General features: G+C 39.4%; 1 protein-coding gene across 4 annotated transcripts in view; it reads left to right on the top strand.

Moving 5' to 3' along the window:
• The window catches only part of CNKSR2 (connector enhancer of kinase suppressor of Ras 2), a gene marked incomplete at both ends in the record, with an annotated part of 222,333 nt that overhangs the window by 49,159 nt on the left and 148,305 nt on the right, over positions 1-24,869 (top strand). For all 4 annotated transcript variants that reach the window (XM_084274856.1, XM_084274855.1, XM_084274854.1 and 1 more), the window contains 2 exons: positions 394-596; positions 16,357-16,444. In XM_084274856.1, coding sequence (XP_084130982.1) covers positions 394-596; positions 16,357-16,444 — 291 coding nt within the window. The remainder of the gene's footprint in view (positions 1-393; positions 597-16,356; positions 16,445-24,869) is intronic.

Raw genomic sequence — 24,869 nt, 5'->3', positions numbered from 1 at the left:
GTCTGATGTGATCTGTGTCCTGAGTATGGACAGGAGGGTCTGAGCCCTAATCATCTAATCTACTGAGACAACTGTCCGATCTACTGAGAGTGATGCAGTGCTTTGAAAATCAATCTTCCAGACGAGGGTTTTTCTTCATTTTGAGATGTTTTTCTCAGTGCACTTAAAACCAGCTAAAAGATCACTCATAATTTTGCTCATCTTTTGTTCTATTTTTATGCACTTTAGAAACAGAACATGCCATACATTTAAAAACTAATGAGTGGGTGTATTTCTACCTTAATTATTAGGAATGGTGAAGTTTTGAAGCAGGAGAGCAGTCTTGCTGTTCTCGGTACTTCATGTTCAGCTGCAAAGCTAACTTTTCTTCCCTTTGTCTTTTTTTCCATGCAGAACTACGGTTTGGAAACAGAAAATCTAAAAACCCTTTCTCACAAACTGAATGCATCTGCCAAAAACCTGCAGAACTTCATCACTGGGAGGAGGAGGAGTGGTCACTATGATGGAAGGACCAGCCGCAAATTACCGAACGATTTTCTGACATCAGTAGTGGATCTGATTGGAGCAGCTAAAAGTCTGCTGGCTTGGTTGGACAGGTAAAATCTCCCAAATGTGTCACAGGTAACCAGTTCACGCACATACACAAACCCCAACTTCCTTACAAAATGTAATGTAGACATTAAAACAGAAGAAGAGTTTGTTTACAAATTCTCAGGGAGACTTTGTAGCGATTTTTTTTCTTGTGAAGTCAGCATGTGATCCAGAGAGCATTTCAGCACAGTGCTTTGAAATGTACCACATCCCCACAAATACCTGGCAATATGATATATCAATAGGGTGGCATCATTAAGTTATATACATACTTTATTTTCACCTGTATAACTTCGATTCCCTGTTCTCATAGAATCAAATTCACAAACCTGTGATCATACTTTTTATTACATAGGTGTCAATTTATGTTCCCATTAAGCATGCATGCATATGTGTGTGTGTGTGTGCAAACATGTTTCTAGTGGTAACAAGAGCAGCGAGCAGGTATCTAAAATGATCATTGAAACTCCTGAAGTGGTTAAAATTAGCCCATCTGTTATGTTTTTATAAAATTCATCATAGTGCATTTTTATCAGCAAAAGTAAAACACAGATGAAGTTTTTGTTTGAGTATGATCTTTGTGTAATTCTTAAAATTCAACAAAAGTGTTTGGATTTATTGCTGTGGGTTTTGTTGTGTTTCATTTTCCTGAGGAAAACTGGCTTCTGTCCCATAAATGATTTCCATATGAAAGGTTTAGGTAAGGCATGACTCTTTTCCAGTACGTAAGCTGAACTCCAAACTCTTTCTTTTGTTCAGTAGACTGTAGCTACCACTGCTGCTTCTTTTCTCCTCCCTTTCTAGCTTCCCTCCAAATTTCAAAAATCAGAGTACCTAAAGTTGGGCTCCTAAATTTCTATTTAGATGTCCAATATTAAATGTGCAGAGAAGCAATGAAGTATCTTGGAAAGAGTTTAGCTTTGAGACTTAAAAAATTGAAATATGTATTTACCTCTGGCTTGTTCTTACTCATAAGACCTGTGGGCTTCACGTTTTCTCTCTGCAAATAATTTTAGGCAGAGAACAGCATATCATTCTGGGTTTTAAAATGGAAGAAATGCAGGAGAAAATGTCCTTTTGCATAGGAAGATCAGTGTTTGCTCCTTCTTTCTATGTAGAAATAACCTTGTCTGTTTTCTTATCGGAATTGTGGATAATGGGTAAAGACTTTTAGTTACAAAGTTGAGATTGTGGAGTTAAAAAACTAAACTTTCACATATATGCATTTAACACATTGAAAAACAAGTCCAGAGGTTTGGCATCTTAAAATGAAATTAGCAGTTGAACTTCAGGAAGAAAGCAGTTGTTGATGCTAGGAAACATCTGCATTTGGGCACTGATGTGTCACTGTGTCCAAATTATGCACTTCTAGCATTGAAAGACAAATCCAGTTGTGAGAATTTTTTGTAGCTTGGAAATGTGTTGAGAATTACCTCTTAGTAAAATTATGTTTGCAAAGGCAGCTGTTGTATTTCTCAGAGATGGTTCTGTTACCGAGTTTTAGTGTTAGTGGGGGAGATCTCGAAATAATTTCTAAAAACGTGCATGTCAGTTCTACTCCCAGAAAAATATGTGATGACTTATGCATTTATCTGAAATGACAGCTGATCAGACCCAGGAGAGCCAACAAGTTAAAAATGAGGGCGGCCACGGTGGCAGCCCACTTTTAGTGATATTTTCCTTAGTGTCCAAATACGGCTTCCTAGACTTGATATTTTAATTTCATTCAGATTTCTGGGATCTGTTTGGCTTAAACACCTGGTTTTGGCAAATGCTTTCTGTAACTTTTTACAGATTTTCTGATTTATGAGGATGGAGGGGTTGTTTTTTCTTTTAGGTCAGTTTGTTCTTCCCTCTTTGGGAAGCCCCCAAATGAGGATGATGGCAGGGCGATGACTGCGTTTTTCTCGGGAAGTGGGACCACTGGAGACTGATGGGATTCTGCCTCTTGCATTCTTTCTAAGAAGCTGTGGGGCCACTAGGGGGAGATAGAAAGATTTTTAAAATAGAATGTTTAAAGTCAGGAATATGGATTTAGTTTTATTCTGCACAGCTGTTCCTATTAAATCTGGGCCCCAAATCTTAGTGGGTTGGTTGGTTTCTAACACCATTTCCATCTCTGGGGCATGAGAGTGGGGAGAGCAAACCAGCAGGAGGAATAAAGGTATCCAGGCCATGTAAGATCCTCACTGGGCTGCCCCTGTGCAATGGTTTGCAGGTCATGCCTGGAGAAAGCAGCTGGCAGCAGCTTTGAGTTGCATGGAAGAAGCATGATGTGGTTCTTATGTGTAGGCAATAGCACTGTCTCTATGTGACTCGTGCTTTGCTTGCTGCTCTAGCAAACCTTTCTTATGAGGTTTCTGCAAGACTCTTGCAATTGATATGGACCTTGTTAGGCCAGGCACAATTACCAGAAAGGGTGTGAGAGGAGTCATGATTTGCTGAGTTACCTCCTCCGTGGCTCTTGCAGCAGCACTGTGCAGTGCCGATCCAAGGACATTTTCTGTTCCAGGTCTCTGCCTGGAGCAGTCCTACTTCCACATGTATGTCAGAGATGAGTTGTGCTGAAAATTAGGGTAGCTTTTATGGCCAGGCTTTAAAAGTCTTCTGGTTTAGTTTCATTTACAAACTGGAAAACTTAGTAGAGAATTCTCGCTGTTTTCAAAAGAGGTTGGCTCATGATTTTGAGGAGCATGAAATAACTCTCTAATAGCGTCCTATAAAGAAACTGTTGTCACGCTAATAGATCATTTCCTTAAAATTCTCAGATTAATCTTAACTTCTTGTTACTTTCTCACTCCACAAAATCATTCTTCTCTCCCAGAAGACTTAAAAAAATGTTTAAGTTATTAATGTTTTTTATACTTCCCATAATCTTCAAAATCTTCCAAGCCATTTTGCTGATGAGATTGGTGCTTTTTTGAAAAAATGTGAGAGTCTTTTGTGAGAGTATGGTACATTTCCACTTGACACCTAACTTAGCTCATAGGCTGATGGAAAACCACACTTCAGGCCGTAGCAAAAAACTACTTATCTGATATTCAAAGCAACTTTGCAGTGAAATGTTTGCAGTGATACTTCCCAAGTATTAGAGAATAATATATACAGTCATCTATCTGTGCAATATGAGCTAGGGAGCCTGCTTTGGCAGGGGAGTTGGACCTGATGATCTCTTGAGGTCCCTTCCAACCTCTATGATTCTATGATTCTATGATCCAGATGTTCTAGACTAATAGCTAAGATCCCTGATTTTCTTTTCATTCTTTATTCCTGTAATCCATGAAATTTGTTTTCTTTGGAATAGTAATATATGGCATCTTTCTGAATCCTCCTTCTTCTCTGACATGTCAGGTTCTTGGAAATTCTCCTGCTGTTTATAGGTCTGACATACACCATACTGGTAGAGAGCCCTCAGTACTTCCTGACAGTGTGTTGCCTTTGCCGAGTTTCTATATAGTAGTTCTGATAAATGTATTTTTCAAACTTTCATTTGAATTACGATGAAAAAAACACACAACCTTGCCTTCAATGTCTGGGTAACTTATTTTATATAATGTTATTATTTGGTATAAAAGCAGGAGAGAGATAAATAATGTTAAGCAGCATTCTGGTCAAGCAAGGAAAATTCTTCTTTGTACTCTTGACCATAAAGTACAGTACAGGCTGGAAGCCAAGTGGCAAATATAATGAGTACAGATTTTTTTAATATTTTTTTTTTAAGTACAGTGTTTAAAAATATAAAATAGATAGTCAAAGGTCTAGGAAAACTGGAATGCTGACAATCAAAAGAAACATAGTTGAAAGGAAAATAACCAGAACATTTAAAGAAAACCATTAGAACAAATGAAGAAAAAACACAGATGAAAAATGTATGCAGGTGATCTAAAAACAAAAGGTGAGGTTAAAAGTTTTATGTCCATCAAGCTAAACATAAAGTATAACAGAGGGAATTTTTTCAAGTGTATGATTAAAGTAAGATCGCTGTTATGAGTTTACTACTGTGGATTCACATTGCAATTTAGTGGCATAAAGTTATCTCTAACCTCATAAACCTATTTTTTCTGTACAGTATTATGTCCCGTATTATCTGGACATTTAATTGAAATTATGCATACTTATTTTTGTTAATCCCAGCTAGGGGTTTGCTCTTACAGCACAGGTTTGCAGTCCACCTGAAAATCACTTTATAAAAGTATTGTGTGTGGATGCGCCAGTGTTCATTACCTCTCCGACATTTCTGAATAAGGTACACATCACCTGTCCATGGCTTTCTTGCTTTAAAAACACAGTGAACTCAGGGAGGATTTTGAGTACCAAACTACTTTTTTCTTCTTTGACAAAATTAATGTTAGGATTTTACCATGTTACTTGCATCTTTAGTAACATCTGTGAAAACTTCCCAGTTTTCATCCAGAGGCAAATATGAACTGAAAAGTAATGCTGTCATAGGGCTCCCCGAAAATTCTTCTAAGCTCCAAGTTCAGAGCATGTCTCAATTCTTGCAACTTACTTTCTGGTTAAGATGCAGACAGCTGGTACACTGTACTCACATCTCATTCCTTTTCTACTAATTTGCTACTACCTATTGGTTGTAATGCTGAAATTCTTATGAGTACTGAGTGAAGAGTGCTGAGATTAATCCAGCGCTTTTTCTCCCAGAACTTACCAAACCATCTGACAGACAGACAGAAGGTTGTATTTTCATGAGAATTTGGCGCAACACTGGGTGTTGATTTTGTCTCCTAATGAGTCAGAAGCTGCCGCAAAGTGAAGGCAGCTTTGTGAGCTAAAGCATCTTTTACACATCCTTTCAACAGCCCCATTTTCCCCCTTCATGTTTTTCTTTCATGGGACAGCTAGATTTAAGAGGTAGAGCTCATTACTGTAGTCTTAACTGGGATGAACTGTAATGCTCTTGTGGAAGAGGAAGGATCCTTAGGGGACCTCACCAGGGGTGACATTTGGTGGCAGCTTCATGAGCTCAGTCTTTTCCCATCTCATCTCTTGCTCTGCCAGCACACAGCTTGTTTGCATCCCTTGTGTCTGCTGGTGCCATCTTCTGTGTTGCTCTTGGCTTGATAAGTTGTGTTCATTCACCTCTGCCACACTTCTGCCTTAGCCAGCCAGACCCCCTGGAAATCTGTAGTTTCCGCTGACTGCACTAAGCAGGAAGAATTTCTGAGTTGTGCTTCTGGGCATCCTGCTCCTGTCTACACTGCAGGGCTCAGGCTGTGTTACCTGAAGCAAGGGCTCCTCGAACTGCGTGTCTTGTGCAGCATCAAGAAGAATGTTTTCAATCTTAGCAAATATCTGTATAAACTATAAATGCATGGATTTAGATACTAGGAGTGAGGAAGGGATGGTTGTTCTTAGGGCTTTAATTGAGTCTTCATTAAAGACACAACTAAGATAATGCAGTAGTTTATTTTCCAATTAAGAATTTAAGAAAATATAATCAACTTCCCTTGAGATAACTGCCACAACATTTTGTGTCTGCTGTTGTGTCACAGATTTTAATGGTCGTGAATTAGGATTTGTCAGGGATCACTGGATTTTTTTTTTCTTTTTGCTGTAATGTTTGACTCAGCCATCTGTGTGGGCAGTGATTCAATATGTCTTTCACAGTAACTCTCCTGAATCGCTTGTTTTTCACCCTAGCACTATCCCCCTTTTGGAAATAAAAAACTTAAAACTGCTGCTGTGGGTTACACTGAAGCCTAAGTAGTAGGAACAAAGAGATCTTGTGGAGATAGATTTTTGTATTCCAGACTTTCAGTGCTGTGGCCAGAGAAAAGCGAACAGGCTGACAAATGTGCGCCAGGCTGACTAATTTACCGCTGCTGTCTGGATACATGATACATGGACAAAATGGAACAAGGAGATGCATAAAAAGCCCAACTGTAAATAGAAATTTCTGGTCATACAGAAGATATGAGTCAAACTCCTGATAGTAATAAAAAGTGAAATTTCAGAGTAAAAGGGGTTTCTGTCAAGTTTGTGTCCACTTTTAGGGCCACTTGTAGAGCAGTGGGGTGTAATCCTCTGACTTGTAACCCCAGGTGGGCAAGCCATTTTGTCTTGGGTTTAAATGTGCTAAGATTCCACAGACCACTTATATGTATGCATAATTAAGTAAGGTTAAAACCTGTGCCTAAAGTTAAGGACATCTGAATGCTTCAGTGGCTACATCTGGACAGCAGAACAGGTCCTCCAAGCCTCTCTGTGGGCTGTGTAACTTTTTTTTTGGTGATGCTCTGTGGCCTCCAGAGAAGTGATTCCCGCAGTGATGTAAACACTCTTGTTTATGTATGAACAGATCTAGGTGTTGAGCTTCAGCACCCCCTTTAAGCCTGCTTTGTATGAAAGCACAACAGCAGCAGAACACATTTCCCGCTCAAAAATGAATCTCCCTCTTTTCACCACCGTGACATACACAATGCATATGTTTTCTTCTACTGTAGGTAAAATGTGTCCAGCTGGATTTCTTTGTCTCATTGTTTTCAGTGAATGATCCTTCGTGAGGTTTATGGAGTGACTATTTTGTAGTGCTAAGTAAAGAGGAGAGCATTCATTGTGGAAATTATGCTTGAATGTTTGGAAGACCATAATTCCTTACAAAGAAAAGCATTTTGGAGTCTCCTTTATGAGAAGCTTCATGCAGTCCTGTTAGCTGTGCTCGGTTTTGCTTGTCCTGACAGGGTAGGTCTGGTTTGCACTCAAGGCTGTGATGGAAAACAAATGAAAATCCTGAATAAAAAGAAACAAAAAGAGTTGAGCAATTCTTTACTCACCACACAAATAATGCATTTTCTATCAGTTGGCTTTCAGTCTTAAGCTCCCGAATCTTGTGTTTCCTTTATGCATTTCCCTTTATGCCTGTTTCAGTGGTATGCCAAACCTGCCTGTGCTGCCTAAGAATGCTTATGGGCCTTACCCCCATTGTGCTGCTGGAACAGCTGTAAATGTTTAACAGAGCACTCACTTAAAGAATTCCTTTATCCAGTGTGAATTTTACTGCATTCCTCCCTGATTCTACATAAAGCAGTTCCATTAAAAACACAAATAAAGTATTTGTTTCATGAAAGCCTGAAACTATGAATCTTAGCCAAATCTGGCACAAATACATAAGCAACATACTGTACATTCGGGTTTTTATTTAAGCTTATTTTGTTACTTTTGAAGACTGAGCTGCATTACTGATTTAGGTGCCTCTATTTAAAAGATTTTGGACTATTAAGTTTAATCAAACTGCTCTGAGGATTTTTTCCCTAGTTAGGATGCTAATGTAAGTATGCTATTGGTTTAAAACCCCTCAATTGTCTATTTTTATAAAATAGCTCAGTACTACAGCTAGTAGCAACATACGATTAACTTTTATTTTGGGAAAATGCTTTTGGTAACAGCAGTCTGTATTTGTCCAAAAGGCAACTTTAATTTAAAGTGAAATAGTTATTTCTATACATAATTTTCCCCTAACTGAATGTTATGTGAAGAAGAGAGAGGAGAATGCTGAGGCATAAGAGGGTGAAAATGTTGATAATGTAGAAATACTAAGTGTATGCACCTCCTTCACAATAATCATTTTTTTAATTGTTTGGGAAGGATTTTCCTTCACGTGCAGTCAGCACTTATAAGTATTAGTAGCTGTTGAATTCTATTATTTCTTAATTCTGTAAGGGGATTAGCTGTGCTATATTGATGTAGCTAGCTTTTCTACCAATCCTTCAGGGTGGCTTTATTAATTAATGTTAGATAATTATTTTTTTTTATTATTGTGAAAGATGCTGATAGTGCTAAAGATTTTAATTAGGGCTCAATTCATAAAAATGTATACATACATGTGTATATGTTACAGCCAGCATTACCTGGTCCTGGTTTCAGCTGGGACAGAGGTAATTTTCTTCCTAGTAGCTTGTGTAGTGCTGTGGTTTGAATTTTCTACAAAAATAAGTGCTGTTAATGCACTGGTGTTTCAGTTCTTGCTAAGCAGTGTTTACAATTAAGTCAAGGACTTTTCAGCTTCCCAGACCGCACCAGCAAGGAGACATGAGCCTTCTGCAGGAGGTGTTCTAGAAGCTGGAGGGGACAGCGATGAGATAGCTAACCCAAACTGGCCAAAAGGATGTTTCATATCATATGACAACATGCTCAGTATATAAACTGTTGGGGAGTTGGCTGAAGAGAGCTCAGGGACTATCTTAGTATCATTCAGTGCCTGGTGAGCAGTTATGCTGTGCATCACTTGTTTTATATATTCTTCTCTTAGTTTTATTATCATTATTATTATTATCATTATCTTCCTTTTCTGTCCTATTAAACTGCCTTTGTCTCAACCCACAAATTTTACTTTTTTTTAATTCCCTCCTCCATCCCACTGTGGGGGAGGGAGTGAATGAATGGCTCGCTGGTTGTTTTAGCTGCCCGCTGGGTTAAACCACAACACTCCTTTGGTGCTCAATGTGAGGCTTGAAGCGTTTGAGATAAAGACAAATCCTACCAGAATGTGTTCAAATAGATTTGTTATAAGCATCCATTATATTAGTTTAATAGTCACTGATCACAGTGTTGTATTATTTGTTCTCAGGGCTGTGATGCCTAATGCCTGGCTCACTGTATATGTTCCCTGTGGTGCTGTTTATCATCTCTGCAAGATGGACCAAGGTTACCATTGTGTTGTACTGTGTAACACTGGCTTATGATATGATAAAATTCCTATTTATGAAAGTAATTTGGCATTTGTAGTTGGCATTCCTGTCATCTCCATACTTTGGGATCCATCTCACAAAGACAATTAATAATTATACTCTTCACCTTCTCTCTTTGGAGAACCAGTCTATGGGGAAGACAAGGGAGGACACTTTCCCCTTGTTCCTTCACCTTCCCCTTCTCCTTCAGGGTAGTTACAATAGGTCTTCAGAAATTTGAATATCCTTGAGATGTTCAAATCAGGATGTTCCTGTTGCTGTGCTTCCTGAATGTATTTCAGGTCTTTTTTAGGGGTAAACAACTATTCCAGAATACCATCCAGAGGTCTGCCCCAAGGCTGGATAGTCATGTGGGAGAATATATGCAGGTATCTAGAGAACATCTCACCTCCAATCCTCTGTAATTTCACTCCTGAACAACTACAAGACCCTAATGAAGTAGTTAAATATTTGGAAAAAAATATTAAAAAATTATGAATAGGATTTTAGCAAGAAGGTGCTCTGCCTCCACAGGGCCCTGCTTGCCTGTACTGTTCCTTATAGGGTAAGGACAGTATCCTGTGCATCCTTGGCGTAGTCTGCGTTAGGTGCTGACCCTTTCAAGGACCCAAAAAGGTACTGATGAGCTTTTAGCATACCTGCCTTGGAATCAGAGGAAATTGAACAGCTGTCTACTTTGCTCAGTCTCTCAGAGGACCCTTGTGTTGTGGGGTTGCTCAGGGTTGAAGAACAACAGGTACCAATTGCCACCACGATAGTGCACTGGCAGCAATACCACAGCAACCAAGAACCCCTGATTCCAATCCATAAACTGATTCACCAACTGTGGAGCCAGGGAGTGATCAGCAAGACTTGCTCACCCTTTAACAGTTCAGTATGGCCAGTGTGAATGTCTAATGGAGAGTGGAGACTAATAGTAGCCCATCGTGGCCTGGGTGAAGTCAGGACACTGCTGAGTGCTGCGGTGCCAGAGAGGCTGGAACTTCAGTGTGAACTGGAGTCAGAGGCAGCAAAGTGGTATGCCACAACTGATACTGCTAATGCATTTTTCTCAGTCCCTTTGGCAGCAGAGTGCAGGCCACAGTTTCCTTTCATTTGGACGAGCATCCAGTACACCTGGAATCAACTGCCCCAGGGGTGCATGCACAGTGCCAGCATTTGCCATGGACTAATCCAGACTGCACTAGAACAGGGTGAGGCTCTGGAGCACTTGCAATACATTGATGACATCATCATATGGGGCAACACAGCAGAAGTTTTTGAGAAAGTGAAGGAAATAGTCCAAATCCTTCTGAAAGCCAGGTTTGGCATAAAAAAAAAGCAAGGTCAAGGGATCTGCACAGGAGATTCAGTTTTTAGGAATAAAAAGGCAAGATGAACATCATCACATCCCAATGAATATGATTGACAAAATAGCAGCTGTCTCTACTGACCAACAGAAAGGGAACACAAGCTTTCTTAGGCATTGTGGGTTATAAAGTCCAAATTACAGCTTCTCTCTCTAGTGGAAGAAGAGTGATTTCAAATGGGGCCCAGAGCAGTGACAAGCCTTTGAACAAATCAAACAGAAAAGAGTCTATGCAATAGATCTTGGGCCAGTCTGGGTAGGGCCAGTTGTTAAATATGTGCTCTACACCGCAGCCATGGAGAATGGCCCTACATGGAGTCTTCCTCTGGCAGAAAGCACCAGGGGAAACTCAAGGCAGACCCCTGGTGTTTTGGAGTCAGGAATACAGAGGATCCAAGGCCCACTATACTTCAGCTGAAAATAGGGTATTGTCAGCATATGAAGGGGCTCAAGCTGCTTTGCAGGTGATTGGTACTGTAGGACAGCTCCTCCTGGCACCCTGACTGCTGACACTGGACTGTATCTTCAAAGGGAGGGTCCCAACTACACATCATGCAACTGGTACTATGTGGAGTAAGTGCTTCCCAGTGGTCATGTAGTGGGCTCGAATAGGAATCCCTAATTGCCCAGGAATCCTGGAAGTGATCACAGACTGGCCAGAAAGAAAGATTTTGGAATATCACCAGAGGACAAAGTGATGTGTGCTGAAGAGGTCCCACTGTATAATGAAGTTCCAGAAAATGAGAAGCAATGTTCACTGCTGGTCTTGTCATATTTTGGGAAAGCATTGGAGGTGGAAAGACACCATATGGAGTTCTACATGGTTAGTCACAGAAGCTACTGAATGAGAAGGTGAATTGAACCAGTTTGCAGAGGTGAAAGCACCCAATTAGCTCTGGACATTGCCAAAAGAGAAAGATGGCCAATGCTCTAAGTCTATACTGACTCATGGATAGTGGCCAGTGCACTGTGGGGTGGTTACAGCAGTGGAAACAGAGCAACTGGCAGCACAGATGCAAAACCATCTGGGCTGCTGAATTATGGCAAGATGTTACTGAATTATGACAAGATATTACTGCCTGGCTGGAGAAGCTGGGTGTAAAAGTACATCACATAGATGCCCTCGTACCCAAGAGTTGGGCCATGGAGGAACATCAGGTGGATCAGGCCATTCCCAGGATATTCCCTGTCATATGACATCATGCTCAGTATGTAATGTGTGGAGGAGCTGGCTGAAGAGAGCCACAGATCTGGAACTAGCTGGGCATCAGTCAGTGGGTGGTAAGCAATTGTGCTGTGCATCACTTGATGATGATGATTATTATTATAGTATATAAAACATAATCAGCATCAGCATCTCAACCCACAAATTTGACTTCTTTTTGATTCTCTCCTCCATCCCACTGAGGGAAGTGAGAGAGTGAATGGCTGTGTGGTTGTTTTAACTGCTCACTGTTAAACCACAAGAGATGTATAAATAATAAAACAGCTTCAAAACAGGAATTTGTTTATTTCAAACACTGGTTTAAAAAATGTGGAAAGTACTACTAGCTCTGTCATACCTGATGTTAGTGAAACCATTTTCCTACAGGCTAGGGTCCTGAAGTTACTTCACTTAAAAATTTTAAAAAAAAGTAAGCACCAGTTATAATTTTTTTTTTTTTTTTTTTGCCTATGAATGAGGTATTTAGAAACTTTTCATCTCACTGGAATCTGTGGTGCCTAATAAGGTGCAGGCTCACAATGTGGGTTTGCACAGTGGAAAAATGTGAAAAGGCTCCCACTTTTCCAGCTCCATGAATCATCACAAAACATGTATTAATTATCCTTGAAACCTACTACCCCCCCTCCCAGCCCCCAATTCTGAAAGTGGTTTGAAAGTGGCTAATAGCTTTAAATGCTGGAAAGGAAAAGGCAGAAGAAAAGGTGAGAACAAGGGCAAAATCACCCTGCACATATGTGCAGGAGCATTGATGTATTTTCCAAAATCTCCTTTCCTTAAAATATGAGGGATAGAAGGGGGAAACAAAGAATGGAAAGGAGAATCCAGCAGGGGTCTGAAAGAGGAAAGGAATGGAAAGGGCGTGTTGTTGGTTAGGTGCACTGTGGAGCTACAGGTGTGTTTCAGTGTGGGTGTTGCAAAGAAAGAAAATCACAGGGAGATTTTGAAAGAACAACAAAGGAATTAAAAGAGAAACTGAGTAAAAAAAGGTTCTGCAAATAGGGAAATATATGTGTGGGAAAAGGTCTTGGAAATGAGTGGGAGAGAGGTGAGACAATGTAGAGCTGAGGTCAACATCACAGCAGGAAGTGGGGCAACATGTGGCCCCAGTCCAAGGCAGTTCTTTAGTTCTTGTTTAACTTAAAGAGCGCTGAACTGGGCAGCACATATATTGAAAATTGCAGTTGTTCTCAGGGGCTTTGCTTTACCGGAGCTATAGGAGGTACCTGAGACTGGAAGGTCCAAGGGACTGTGGAAGGTGTGGCTTTGAAATAAAAGAGTAGAAATTGGAAGTTGATAGAAATAGCTCAATCAAGCTAAGGAAATAATTTTATTTTATGTAGAGAGAAGTGATCAAATTAAATGAGGAATTAATTCCTTTTACTTGGTGTGCTTCTGATGCCTTGAGAAGGGGAGTGCTTCAGCAACCAGTTGAAAAGCTGACATGTTTGTAGGCTTTATTTGCATTTATACATACTGTTTCATCTGTTGCAAGTCATGCTGCATTAAAATTACAATCAGTGGATATATCATTAACAAAGAGTGCTTTTGTCAGATTGGTGGTTTATGAAATCCAGATTGTGTCTTTTATGAAATCCAATCAGTGATCCTACAGTGAAATTTCTGTTGATATTTTGGTTAAAATTACAGACATGTTGTTATACTTTCTTACTGGACTTTCACTGTTGAAATTGAGCCGTGGGATGTAATACCAAAATAGCTTTCCTTTGGTAGTAAATATATAAAGAGAATTTTGTCCTTACCATTTCCCCAGCTACTTGTGCAGTCGTGGCTGCATAGCTGTGCCTGTAGATTGCCTCCAGGGAACTGTTCTGAACTGGGGAGGAGGAGGAAATGGAAGTTTGGTTTTACTGGTCCAATTTGTAGCTATACCTCAGAGAGACACCAGCAGAAACTGATGTGAGGGAGTCAGTTTATAAGCTACAGAGACCCACAGAGGAAGCAGCTCAAACATCCCTTCTGTTTTCTGTAGGACCAATGTCCATATAATACGGACCTGTCTCCTTATCCTTCCAAGTTGTGAAGAGCTTTCCAAATATTACATATTAGTTATTGATTTTTAGCTGTCTTCTCCCTCCTGGCACACTTACTGCCTGCTTCATGTGCTGTTTTCAGTAAATCTTCACTGTGTAAACTTCAATGTAACAAAAATGAGTAGTGTCTCAGTCACTTTGCCTGTTCTTTAATGTCAGCAAAGTTTATTAAGGGTATTTCTAATGGTCTTCACTAAGAGCAATGATGATAATGCCATTATTTTCCTCATGAACTGTGAAACTAAACAAAATTGTAAAAGTATGAGGGAAGATGATGCGGTATTAGAAGCCAAAGCCTACCATGCAATTTTGTTGAGAGAAATGCTGGAGGCTTTGAAATGTCAAATAGATTCCAGTTGTGTAATTTGAGGATCAAATTGTATTAACATCCGTACTTAAGGTAAATAATATCATTTGCTGGCTTGATTCCACTTATCTTTAATAAAAGTGAGTTCATAAATGAACATGACCTTTTCAAATCAAGGTTTCAGGTAGATTGCAGAACCTGAACAGCTACAATCTTGAAAGGAAAAATATTGGTATTTTTGTTCGTCTTGGCTAATGTACTTTAAAAAATGCAGTTATGGCTTGTAACCAAGCAGTTCAGTTACTTTTTGTCCTTTAATATATCCACATGTCTCCTGAACTGCAGTAATACCCTGCATGTGTCTATGGGTATGCCTGCTGTAGTGTGTACCTACTGCACAGTTGCTGCCACTTACTGCATAAAGCTGAGACTGTGAATGGTGATTGTACATCTCTGTCGAATTAGCTGCTTTTGCAAGGCACCTTTTGGAACTCACCCATATGCTATCTGCTGAGTCTTTACTCCCTTGTTGCTTTTATGTTTCTTAAGCTCTGCCTGGCTTCCAATTTCTGTACTTTAATTTTAAAAAGAATGCACTTTCTTCCTAGGCAGGAAGTATATGTTGTTGCATGATCCATTGCATCAAATTAAAGCTTCTGGACTTGAGTATGCACTTTAAAATTCATACTGTCTTGTCAACCATCAGGGCTGAATTGGGAGCCCTGGAGAAGAAAGAGGACATTAGAAGAAGCAGGTGGAGATAGGGAAGTTCGCAGGGTTTTTTTAAGGGACAGTCCCTGCACAAAAATTTCTGTAATTCTGCATATGGAAATAAAATTAATTAAAAACATATTAAGAATCAGTAGAACTATATGTGTGGGTATCATTTGGACATGCCTATAGTAGGGTTCTTTATACTGGAAACTTGTCCTGAGCCTCTAATTAAGAAGCCATATACCAATCAGTGCTGTAAAACTCTTAAAAATATATAGGAATATGTATGCTCTAAGATGTGATGAAAGAAGGCAGTTGAGGAAGGGACTAGTCACCCAGCTTTTAATTTAAAGGCAACCACACTTAAAGTATTATTTAGAGATCTTGGCACATTGAATGACAGTAAAATCCTTGTGGTTCTTTGCCCCCTTTATTTGTTTTAAATGTTTAAAGCAGGTATATTAGGGAGAAATGACGTCTTTGCAATGCTAATAATGCCCATGAAACCTCATCTGCATCACCTATGAAGTCAAAATCTTGAATCCTCTCAGAGACAATACTAGTCGTGCCTTGTGTTTGGCTACCTCTTGTATATAAATAAGGGGCCAAGTTGAATTCATAGTTTAGCACAGATTTGTAGTGCAGAAATCAGATGACTGAAAGCCTTACTAACCAAATACATTTTAGCAGAGCCTCTATGAAACAAGAGAGCTGCTTAGTAGGCAAACGTTTTAAACATTCTGACAGGAAGTTTTAAGGGGCAGGATGCATGTAGGGGATGTCTCTACATACCGTATTACATTTTTCATTTCACTAAGCACTTCTGATCGTAGCACCGTGTGTGTGTGTAATTGAAGTTGTGCATCCAGTTTAGCCTCCCTTGGTCTTTTTGTGTTGATGCATCTCTGGCTCTGAATGCTGTTCTCCCTTTTGGATGAAGATTTTACTCCCAAGTCCTTCCAGTACTTTTACCAGGTATTAGGTCAGGTGCCAAGAATCCCACTCAATCAGCCAAGTGCTCCTCTGCTCTGATTCCCATCTGGACACCATTCATATCACAGGTGGAAGCAGTGCCTCTGGTTTCCCTTATGAAGGTATTGCCAAAAAAATGCAGAAGGCAAGGTGGGCTTTTTCTGAGTGAGTAAAGGAAGTCCGGAAGTAAAGCGAAAGACTGTAAGAATTAATGCTGCCATAAATGGAATTTCTTAAAGAGGAGCTTAAAAAGTACAAAACCAAGGAGAGATGAACATTTTATGTGGATATGTATCCTGTATTTTACAATTTTAATAATAGATTTTGGGTATTCTTTGCAAGTTAATATCTCCAGAAGCAACGTGTATTAAGCACATTGTGCACCAGTGAAGCAAGTGGACATATGCTAGTGCTATTCAACTTTTTTTCTTCTTATTTTTTAGATCACCTTTTGCTGCTGTCACAGATTACTCAGTAACAAGAAATAATGTCATACAGCTCTGTCTGGAACTAACAACAATAGTACAACAGGTACGAGACCATCTGCTTAGCTATTTATTTTTTCCTACATTGTACATGGCCATCCCCTTTTCATGCAATTTTGTGTTACTCTGTCTATATCACTGTCTAACAGAAATAAGATCTTGGTGCTTAGTAATTGCTTTATTAAAAAGTCTGCTTCCTGGTTTCATAATACTAGTTTAGGTTGACTTGTATATTCCTTCTGCACATCTCAGTAGTAAGATTCATCTCGGGTTCTCTAGTCTAATATCATCAATATAAATTTGTGAAATCTACTTGATAATTTGCATATTTGATTGCTTATATTTTCTATTTAACTTTTAGTTAACTGTGTAGTTCAAAAGGTGTGCATGTGTTGGATTTCAGTCATCCGCTCTTTCATACAGTTCATATCTTTTAGACATGTTAAGATAACATATGTCATCATAAGGCTAGAATATTTTCTCTTTTTTATGTCCTACCTTCAAGAAACATGTTATTATACAAAATATATATTATAATAACAATAATTTCCCCTCAGTTAGGTATGGAAATTTTAGTGGGGAGATTTTATGTAGAGGTGGAGCATGGGCTATGCCCTCCCCACAGACCACACAGCTAAGGTGCCAGTTTGCTTGCCATGCCCAAGGGCCAAGGGTTGCCTGACCAAGTCCCATCCTTCATCTGCTCTGTGCTCCCCACCGGGCTTCTTGCCATCCCCTGCCTCAAACTGGGACAGAGATGCTGGTGGTGGTGACTGTAGAAGAAGAACAGAGGCCTTTGTTTTCTTGGCTGCCCTTTGATTGATGCATGGTTTTATCTGTTCTCCCATGGCTTGTTGTGCCCTTGAGCTGTGGGAAGGGGTTGGTAGTCTGGAAACAGCAGTAATAGAGGGCATAACTTTCCATAGATGTAGCTGTGTATCACATCAAGTTTTCTAATACAGGGGAGGAGCCACCTGATGCATTTTCATGTGTCCACTGTTAGTGAGAAAGTGGGTAAAATATCAGCTGTGATGGTATTTCCCAGGAACTAGCCCAATATCAGTTCATTTTCTTACAAATTCATGCCTATCCAGGATACTGCTAGTTTGCTATGGTGTAGGTATATTTATGTATATTTTTCAGTGTGAATGAGAGCAGTTCATACTTTGAAGTGAAAAGGTGCATTTGTGTGCCTAAATTTAAGCATGCTCTGAAATTGAATTGGTCTATAGTCAGAAGAATGATAATGAAAAATTCCATTACTAGTCCCAAACACATGTGGCTTGAGCTCTACTTAAAACAAATGCATTTCAGCGTAGCATTTTAAAATGTCTTTGCTGAGCTTTGCTTTTATATGAGGTTTTATTATACAGGCTGCCCAGAGAAGCTGTGGCTGCCCCCTCCCTGGCAGTGTCCAAGGCCAGGTTGGATGGGGCTTTGGGCAACCTGGTCTAGTGGAGGGTGTCCCTGCCTGTGGCAGGGTGTTGGTACTAGATGGTCTTTGAGGTCCCTTCCAAACCAAACCAGCCTGGGACGCTATGATCACTGAAGACAGTGAAAATCCTCATTTTGCTCTCTTAAGGCTGTAAATCCAATGTGTCAGTATCACCTTTGCAAGGTGTTTTTTCTGTCTCAGATTCTGTTGTCTTTCATATGTAAAGTACTTGATAGGATTTCACATTACAATAATTTATAATTTACTTAAAAGATATTTTTTGTCTGTGAAAAACCTACAGAGGATGTTACAATTGTTGTTGTAACAGAAGCTAACAGCAGATTTTTTATGAAGTTTAATAGTTTATTGAAAATTATTCCGTCTGCACATTTTCTTGTACCTTTGGCTTTTCGGTTTAAGACATTCACACAATTTAAAAAAACATCTCCAGTACTTACCATTTCAGTATTCACCTCAGTAATTGAATGCCGTCAGGACTGAAGACAGAGTTTGGTCTTGTTTAAATTACATCCAACATTCAGATTTATCAATCAAAAATTAGTCAAGGTGGAGGGAAAAAACCCTAAAATTAAGTTGGCTTACTTAAATCATTTTGCTTGTTTTGAGGCTAACTGTAATGTCAGTGTTTCATCATAGAATTAAGTGTTGTTGGGTTTCCCCACCTCCCTACCCCACGTTATCAGTGCTAAATGTGTAATGAAAGAAAAAGTGACAGATTAAGGCTCTCTCCTACAAGCATGAAGTCGTAAGAAAATCTGTTGTTGTCTGTGCTTTAACCTTTAAATAATTAGAAAAGTTGGAGTTACAATACCTACTCGGAGACAGTCTGGACTAAACCAGCCCATACTTTGTGTGCACCATTTAATTTTCCATGTTGCAGGTATCCCAGGACCCTGCTAACAGCCCAGCAGGCAGTGGGTATTTGCCAGGGAAAGCAGGTCCCTCAGAGTGCTGCAAGTCGCTGTTGTAACCTGCTTTGCATTCATATTGATCATCTGCTTCTATGCAGCTGTTTTATTTTGGCTTAGGGATTTTTTTCCTCCCCTTTAAGATTTTGGGATATTGTTTCATAACCACTTCCTGCAGGTTTTCACTCTTAATACCATCCCCCTTGCTGATGGCTTATTTAATTCAGGGCTTGCTTCATTTTGATGATCAACTCTTCCCTTGCAGCAGAATACTGGGGGGGGGGGGAAAGGATTTAAATAACAAACAAATCCATGAGACTATCATGATTTTTGTGACTATTTCCTTGCACTCTCTGACATAGGAATCAGAGGCTGAGCATTCTCTGTACTGTTTACACTGCAATAAGTAAAAAAGGCCTGATACAAAATAGGGATAGGGGTATCCAGCTTGAGGGGTATGTGTGAGAGATTGATTTGGGTTGTGCTTTTTTTCCCTTTTGGTTCATTCATGAATTTAGATTTGTGTTGGCTGAATTGTTAGAGTCACAAACATGTATAAGAAAGAACACCAGCAACTCCTTCTCTTCATTGCGTTCATGAAAGTAATGCTGTTGACTTTCTTAGTTGGGGTATTCAGCTTCAGAGGGTGCCAGGAACTGGTCCTTTTAAGTGTGCTTGTTTTGTTTTAGAAAGGTAGCTACAGTGATAACTGTAAGGAATAGAAGATTTATTGTTTTCTTAAGCAAATTGTAGTTAGCTTTTATTATCATTCTCAATGCTCTTATTCCTTAGGAACCCATTAAAGGTTTCACTAAAGAAGCTTTCTTCTTTAGAATTAAAACCCTGGAAATATCTGAAAAGTCTAATTTTGTATTGATTTTGTAAGCTATCAGGCTTTTAAACAAAACTTTGGGCTGAACACTGTAGTTCTTATTACTGCTGTTTAGGAGTGATCATTAGTAGCACTCATCACATGTTTTTTACTTTCCTTAATCAGCTTTCACAATGATTTGCTGTGTTTATTTAGCTTTAAAACCACTGATGTTTATCTCACAGCTTTAATGTCTTGTGGGATTTACTTAGCAAGATGCTCCAGCAGCAGCATAGCTGTAGGCTTGTAAATACTCCTTTATAAAAGCTTCGCTGCAATTACTTCTCTGCCTAAACACCTTTTTGAAGAGGGAGGATGGGGTGGAAACAGTTCTATGTAACAGGGGTGGAAACGGTGAAGAGTCAGTTGGCTGACATGCATCTGGCCTGCACTGTTGCCACAGAACATACTTCTGACATCGTCGATCTCACGGCAACATTTGGAGGTAAACCCTGATTTTTGATGACAAGGGGTTTGAACCTGAGTGATGCTGTTTGGGAAGAGGTGTCCAGGGCGGAAGGTAGCTTGGAAGGACCAAGACAATCATCTGCAAAAGCTCTGTCTGGACATGAAGGCACCTGGGGTTTTCAGCTAAAAGCCCTAATACAGAGCACACACAGAAGTGCCCTGTGCACTGACTGCCTCAGCTGAGTGGTTTGGAGCTTATTCCCATTATAAAGGTGTTTCAGATTTGAAAAACTAAGTGTCTGTACAGTCCATGCCCCAGCTGGGCTTCTAGTCATCGCTATTTTTCAGACAAAAGATACTGAAAAAGATCACAAATTATTTCTTGAGCAATGCACTAATTACGTACGACATCGCGCGTTGCATAATACAGTCACTGTAACTTAGTGACAAATGTTTCAAATATCAAATCTCACTGAGAAATTTTAAGTGCAGGCTTCTTTCTGGTTTAAAGGATAAAAAAGGAATTCACTTTCTTAGTCCCCTGTCCTGACTCAGAACACAAATAATAATGCAAAATGGTTCTATTCATTTTGTTAGGAAAATATCAAATGCATGAATAGAGAAGAATAATTCATATCCTTAGTACTGTTGTTAAAAAGTATCACTCATATAACTTTTTGTCACAATTCCTCACTTTTGTTGTTAAGTCCTAGTTATTAAGGACTTTAAGGACTCACTAAATATAACTTTAAAATTTGAATTTTAGGTCATAGTGAGTAGCTAATTACCTCTGGTATCTTTAGCTAATAAACTGGCTTTAATAGTTTAGGGGTGTGAATGTTTTATTGGATCCTCATTAAAGCTGCTTTGGGCTTCCAGATTGTTGGAATTTTCAAAGCAACGTGTGTTTGATGAAAACAGTTATGTATTAAATTTTCAAGTGTTTAATTTAAATTTTCAACATTATTCCTTCCACCCTAACTTTCTTATCAAATGCTTGGAAGAAAATCTTGGGTACCCTACTGTGGGCTTTTCCCTCTGTCTGCTTATTTTCGATACAAATACTTTCATGGTGAGGAGACTGCATTCTTGGAATTTTATATATATATATATGTATACACGTAGTACATGGTTTATACCAAACGACACACTTCTGAAGGGGGGGTGGGGCTGTAAGCAGGGGTGTAGGTGTACAGTTGGGTAGCTGAATAGATGTGGTGAATATTCAGAAACAGAAGAAAAAAATCCACCTCCCAGCAAACAACACCCCGGCAATATCTGCCTATAGTACGTGGAACCCAAATGGTCATGGGGATATATACATACATATATATATATATATATGAGTATTGGAACTCATTGCAAGTACCAGGGGCAGAATTGTAAACTCACCTTGTGTCCTTCAAGTCCTGTGCTTACTCAAGGTTTTCTGTGAACAAGGTTCAAAGCATGCTCAGGAGTAGTGGTGTTTCAGGAGACGTATTATCCTGTTGTTTTCTTCACATTTAGAAGTCAATGTATAATGTATAAGGTAAAACAGAATTTAAAGGACTGTTGGAAATATGAAACCGTTGTTTACAAGAAGCTATGTCAGAGTAGTTTCAATTTATGCTCTTTAGCAATGCTTTTTTCATAGTAGAGTAGCTTATTTCTCTATAGTGGTATTTTATGGAAAATTTCAGATTTAATTTAATGTAATTTAAAAAGTGCCTAGGGTGCTTAACAAAGATGCTTTTTTTTCTGATTCTGATAGTTTATTTCTGCTGTTTTATTATACTTTTTTCCCCCTTTGAAATGGCTTACTTCTAGATATATTGTTTTCTTTTGATTTAAGTTTTGAAGTTCTTTTTGAAATGGGATTAGGCATGGAATAGCTCTAAGGTTAAAGCATCGCTAATAGTCTATGGATATGAACCACTACTAGAAATAATTTGATGCCTAATTAGTTGTCATTGTGATATATTCTGTAAAGAGCTAAACTTGTGTAGTCTGTGATGTATGATGTGACATTTTTAAAGAAGCTTATGAAGCCACTGCATGCTCTTAATAAAAACCCATCCTGTAAAGTCCTGTGAATTGGTTAGCTGTGTTTTCTTTTCCATTCTTAGAGAAGGTAGTTACTTTTCCTCATGGATGGAAGAAGAAAACAGAAATAAAACCTCAACAAACTCAAAAGATGCTGAGTACATAAGAAACTTGTGATCAGAAAGCAAAAATGGGTTGATGTTGGATTGCTTGGTTTTATGTTTGGTTGTTTTTCTTCCAGATTAATGATTGACAGTCTCTGAACATGGGGAAAAATGAAACACAAAACAGAATAATTTGTGGAAAAAGGAGTAGTCTTTTTTGATGGGACATATGCTTGTAAACCAGTGCAGCTGTTAAATTTTTCCAAGAGATGGAGCCCGAGTGGGTCCAGGTGACAGTGGAAGAGTCAGGGAGTGTTGAGCTAATTCCTTCACTCATGGAAGCACTTGCAGAAAGGAGCAGAAAGGTGGTGGAAACTGAGATAAAGTGTAGACGGAGGGGAAAAATGTGTTTATTGTGTCATGTTTCCTTTTAACAAAACCTTTTTTTCTTGGACTGATTGTTGTGGGCACTGTGTCAGTGCATGTCGACTGGCGTCATTTTCCAGTTGCACTGAGGCAGGCACAGGATATGCTATGCTTCCCATGGAATCCTTTATAAATCCTAAATTTAATCCTTAGTAATGATGGATTAAGATCAAGTTGTATTAGTAGAAGTGAACATCGAGTCTCTGCATTTCTTTGACTCAGGAAACTGATTTCTGTTTCCAGAGATGGTGCACTCTCTGTAACCAGGTGCAGCTAAGCTAGATTTCACTTGGGTATAGTGAATTACAGAAGCTATGTGTTGCTAGGTAGCTAGCAGAAGCCTTGAGCATGAAGAAGTCTAGCCTCAATCTTTATTTCCTTGTATATGTGAGGAACGTGTGTGTGTTTGCTTAAATCCATTAAAAATACATCAAGAATTTCAGACGATCCATTATGAAACCAAGTAGTAGCTGGGCCTGAAATGCCATCAACCTTAATATCATTAATTTTTCTCAAGTTCAATTAATTTTAATTCATCTGTTGGCAGAATAACCACCTAGGCGCTATATGAAACATGAATTGTTTTGTTGCAATTGTGTATAAACCAGATTTTTTTTTTCATGACAGTACTGGAGGAAAAGCAGGAGTGAAAATTTGAGAATTTACTTATCTCCAAGTGGTCTCAGAAGTGACATTGAAAACTGAAGAGCCACACAACATATCACGCTGCCAACTCTGTTTTGCATGTCAGTAAAAAAAGATTTCATTTTGAATGCATGGCACTTATTTTTCTGAATTAGAGGTGTGGAAGAGAAGGATGGTTTGACTTCTTGTCTCCTTTGGATGGAAATATTTTGGCCTCATTTCCATCCTCTCATCTGTTGATAGTTTCAGTGGATGTTATTTTTACCCACCGAGAACATCACTGCGTTCAGAAATCACCCAAAGAGCTGAAATTCAATTTAGACCATGTAAGCGCTTGGATTCTAGCAGGATATATGGGCAAGTATCAGTGTGATTTTAGTTGGTGCTAAAATACTTGCTATGGTTTCTGACCTAATGGTATGCCAACTCATTTTAGAAACAGCATAGCAGGAAGCGTTACTCTCTGTATGCAAATTAAGAACTAATATGTGACCAGATCCCAAAGGAAAGCAAGATGATGTCTTTTACAGAAAGAAGGGTAGAAATAATTGGAAATAGCAAATGAGTTCGGAAAGATAGAAGGAAAGAGCTTAGTGAACACATTGCATCTCCCTTAATCCAGCAAGCAATTTTTCCCAGCAGTTGCTTGATCTGTGGGTGATTTATATAAGTTTGTGTTAAATTTTTACATGAAGTATTCCGTTACTATGGTGATAGGTGCCACTCCACGCAGATTGTTTAAATAAAATTAAGGCAATTCTTTGTACTCAGTAAGCTGGGTAATTGCTAATAGTTTGTACACAAGGCTTATGAACTTAGGGAACTGCAGGTTCATTAAATATTCAGGGAAAGGCTCTAGACTTTTGGGAGCACTTGTGTAGGTTGCATAGGAAATGTCCTTTTCTGTAGAGTTTATTTAATAGCTTGCATTATATTTTTCACAATAGAGATTCCCCCCCCCCCCCCCCTTCGCTTCATATCTCAGATAGTGTGTGCTCACCATTCTCTTTTCTCTCATCTCCGTGGGTTCTTACGCAAGTTTCCGATGGGGGAGGACAGAGTGGGTTGCTGCAGATAGAGATGAGCTCTGGCTCCCGCGTGGAAGGGCAGGGAATAATAATAGAGTGAGGATGCCACAGACCCGGTGTCAAGAAACTGCAGGGATTGAATAATTGTAGCCTAAGTGAGAAAGAAAGCAAATATTTCTGAATGGCAGTGGGAAGAAAATCGACAGGATTTGTGTGGGAGGCGCAGAGGAGTTGAAAATGGCACCCAGGTTGTGAGCTTGTGGGACATAAGGTGGTGGAGTTGTTGACGGAGATAGGGGGAGAAGTGGGGAGCGGGGAGGGTTTGGGAAGAAACGTGATTTCAGCTTTTCAGCATACTGCGTAAGGGCTGGTGGCAAATATCCAGAAGGAGATTCTGAGCTGCGAATGTGAACAGAAGGGACGAGAGATCTGTGACTCATCCGCACAGAGATGATAATTAAAGCAGCATGGTTTTAGGAGGCTGCTGAGCGCTAGGGAAGAGGTTGCAGAAAAGGGGAGACTTGAGGACAGAGCTCCCTGGGACTGTGGCAGTCAGAAGGAGAAAGAACAGCCGTGACAGGAGGGAGAATCTTTTGGAGC

The sequence above is a fragment of the Gallinula chloropus genome (genome assembly GCF_964237585.1).
Source record: "Gallinula chloropus genome assembly, chromosome: 1".
Taxonomy (NCBI): Eukaryota; Metazoa; Chordata; class Aves; order Gruiformes; family Rallidae; genus Gallinula; species Gallinula chloropus.
The sequence above is the reverse complement of the archived record's forward strand: the minus strand, read 5'-3'. Positions and strand labels throughout refer to the sequence as shown.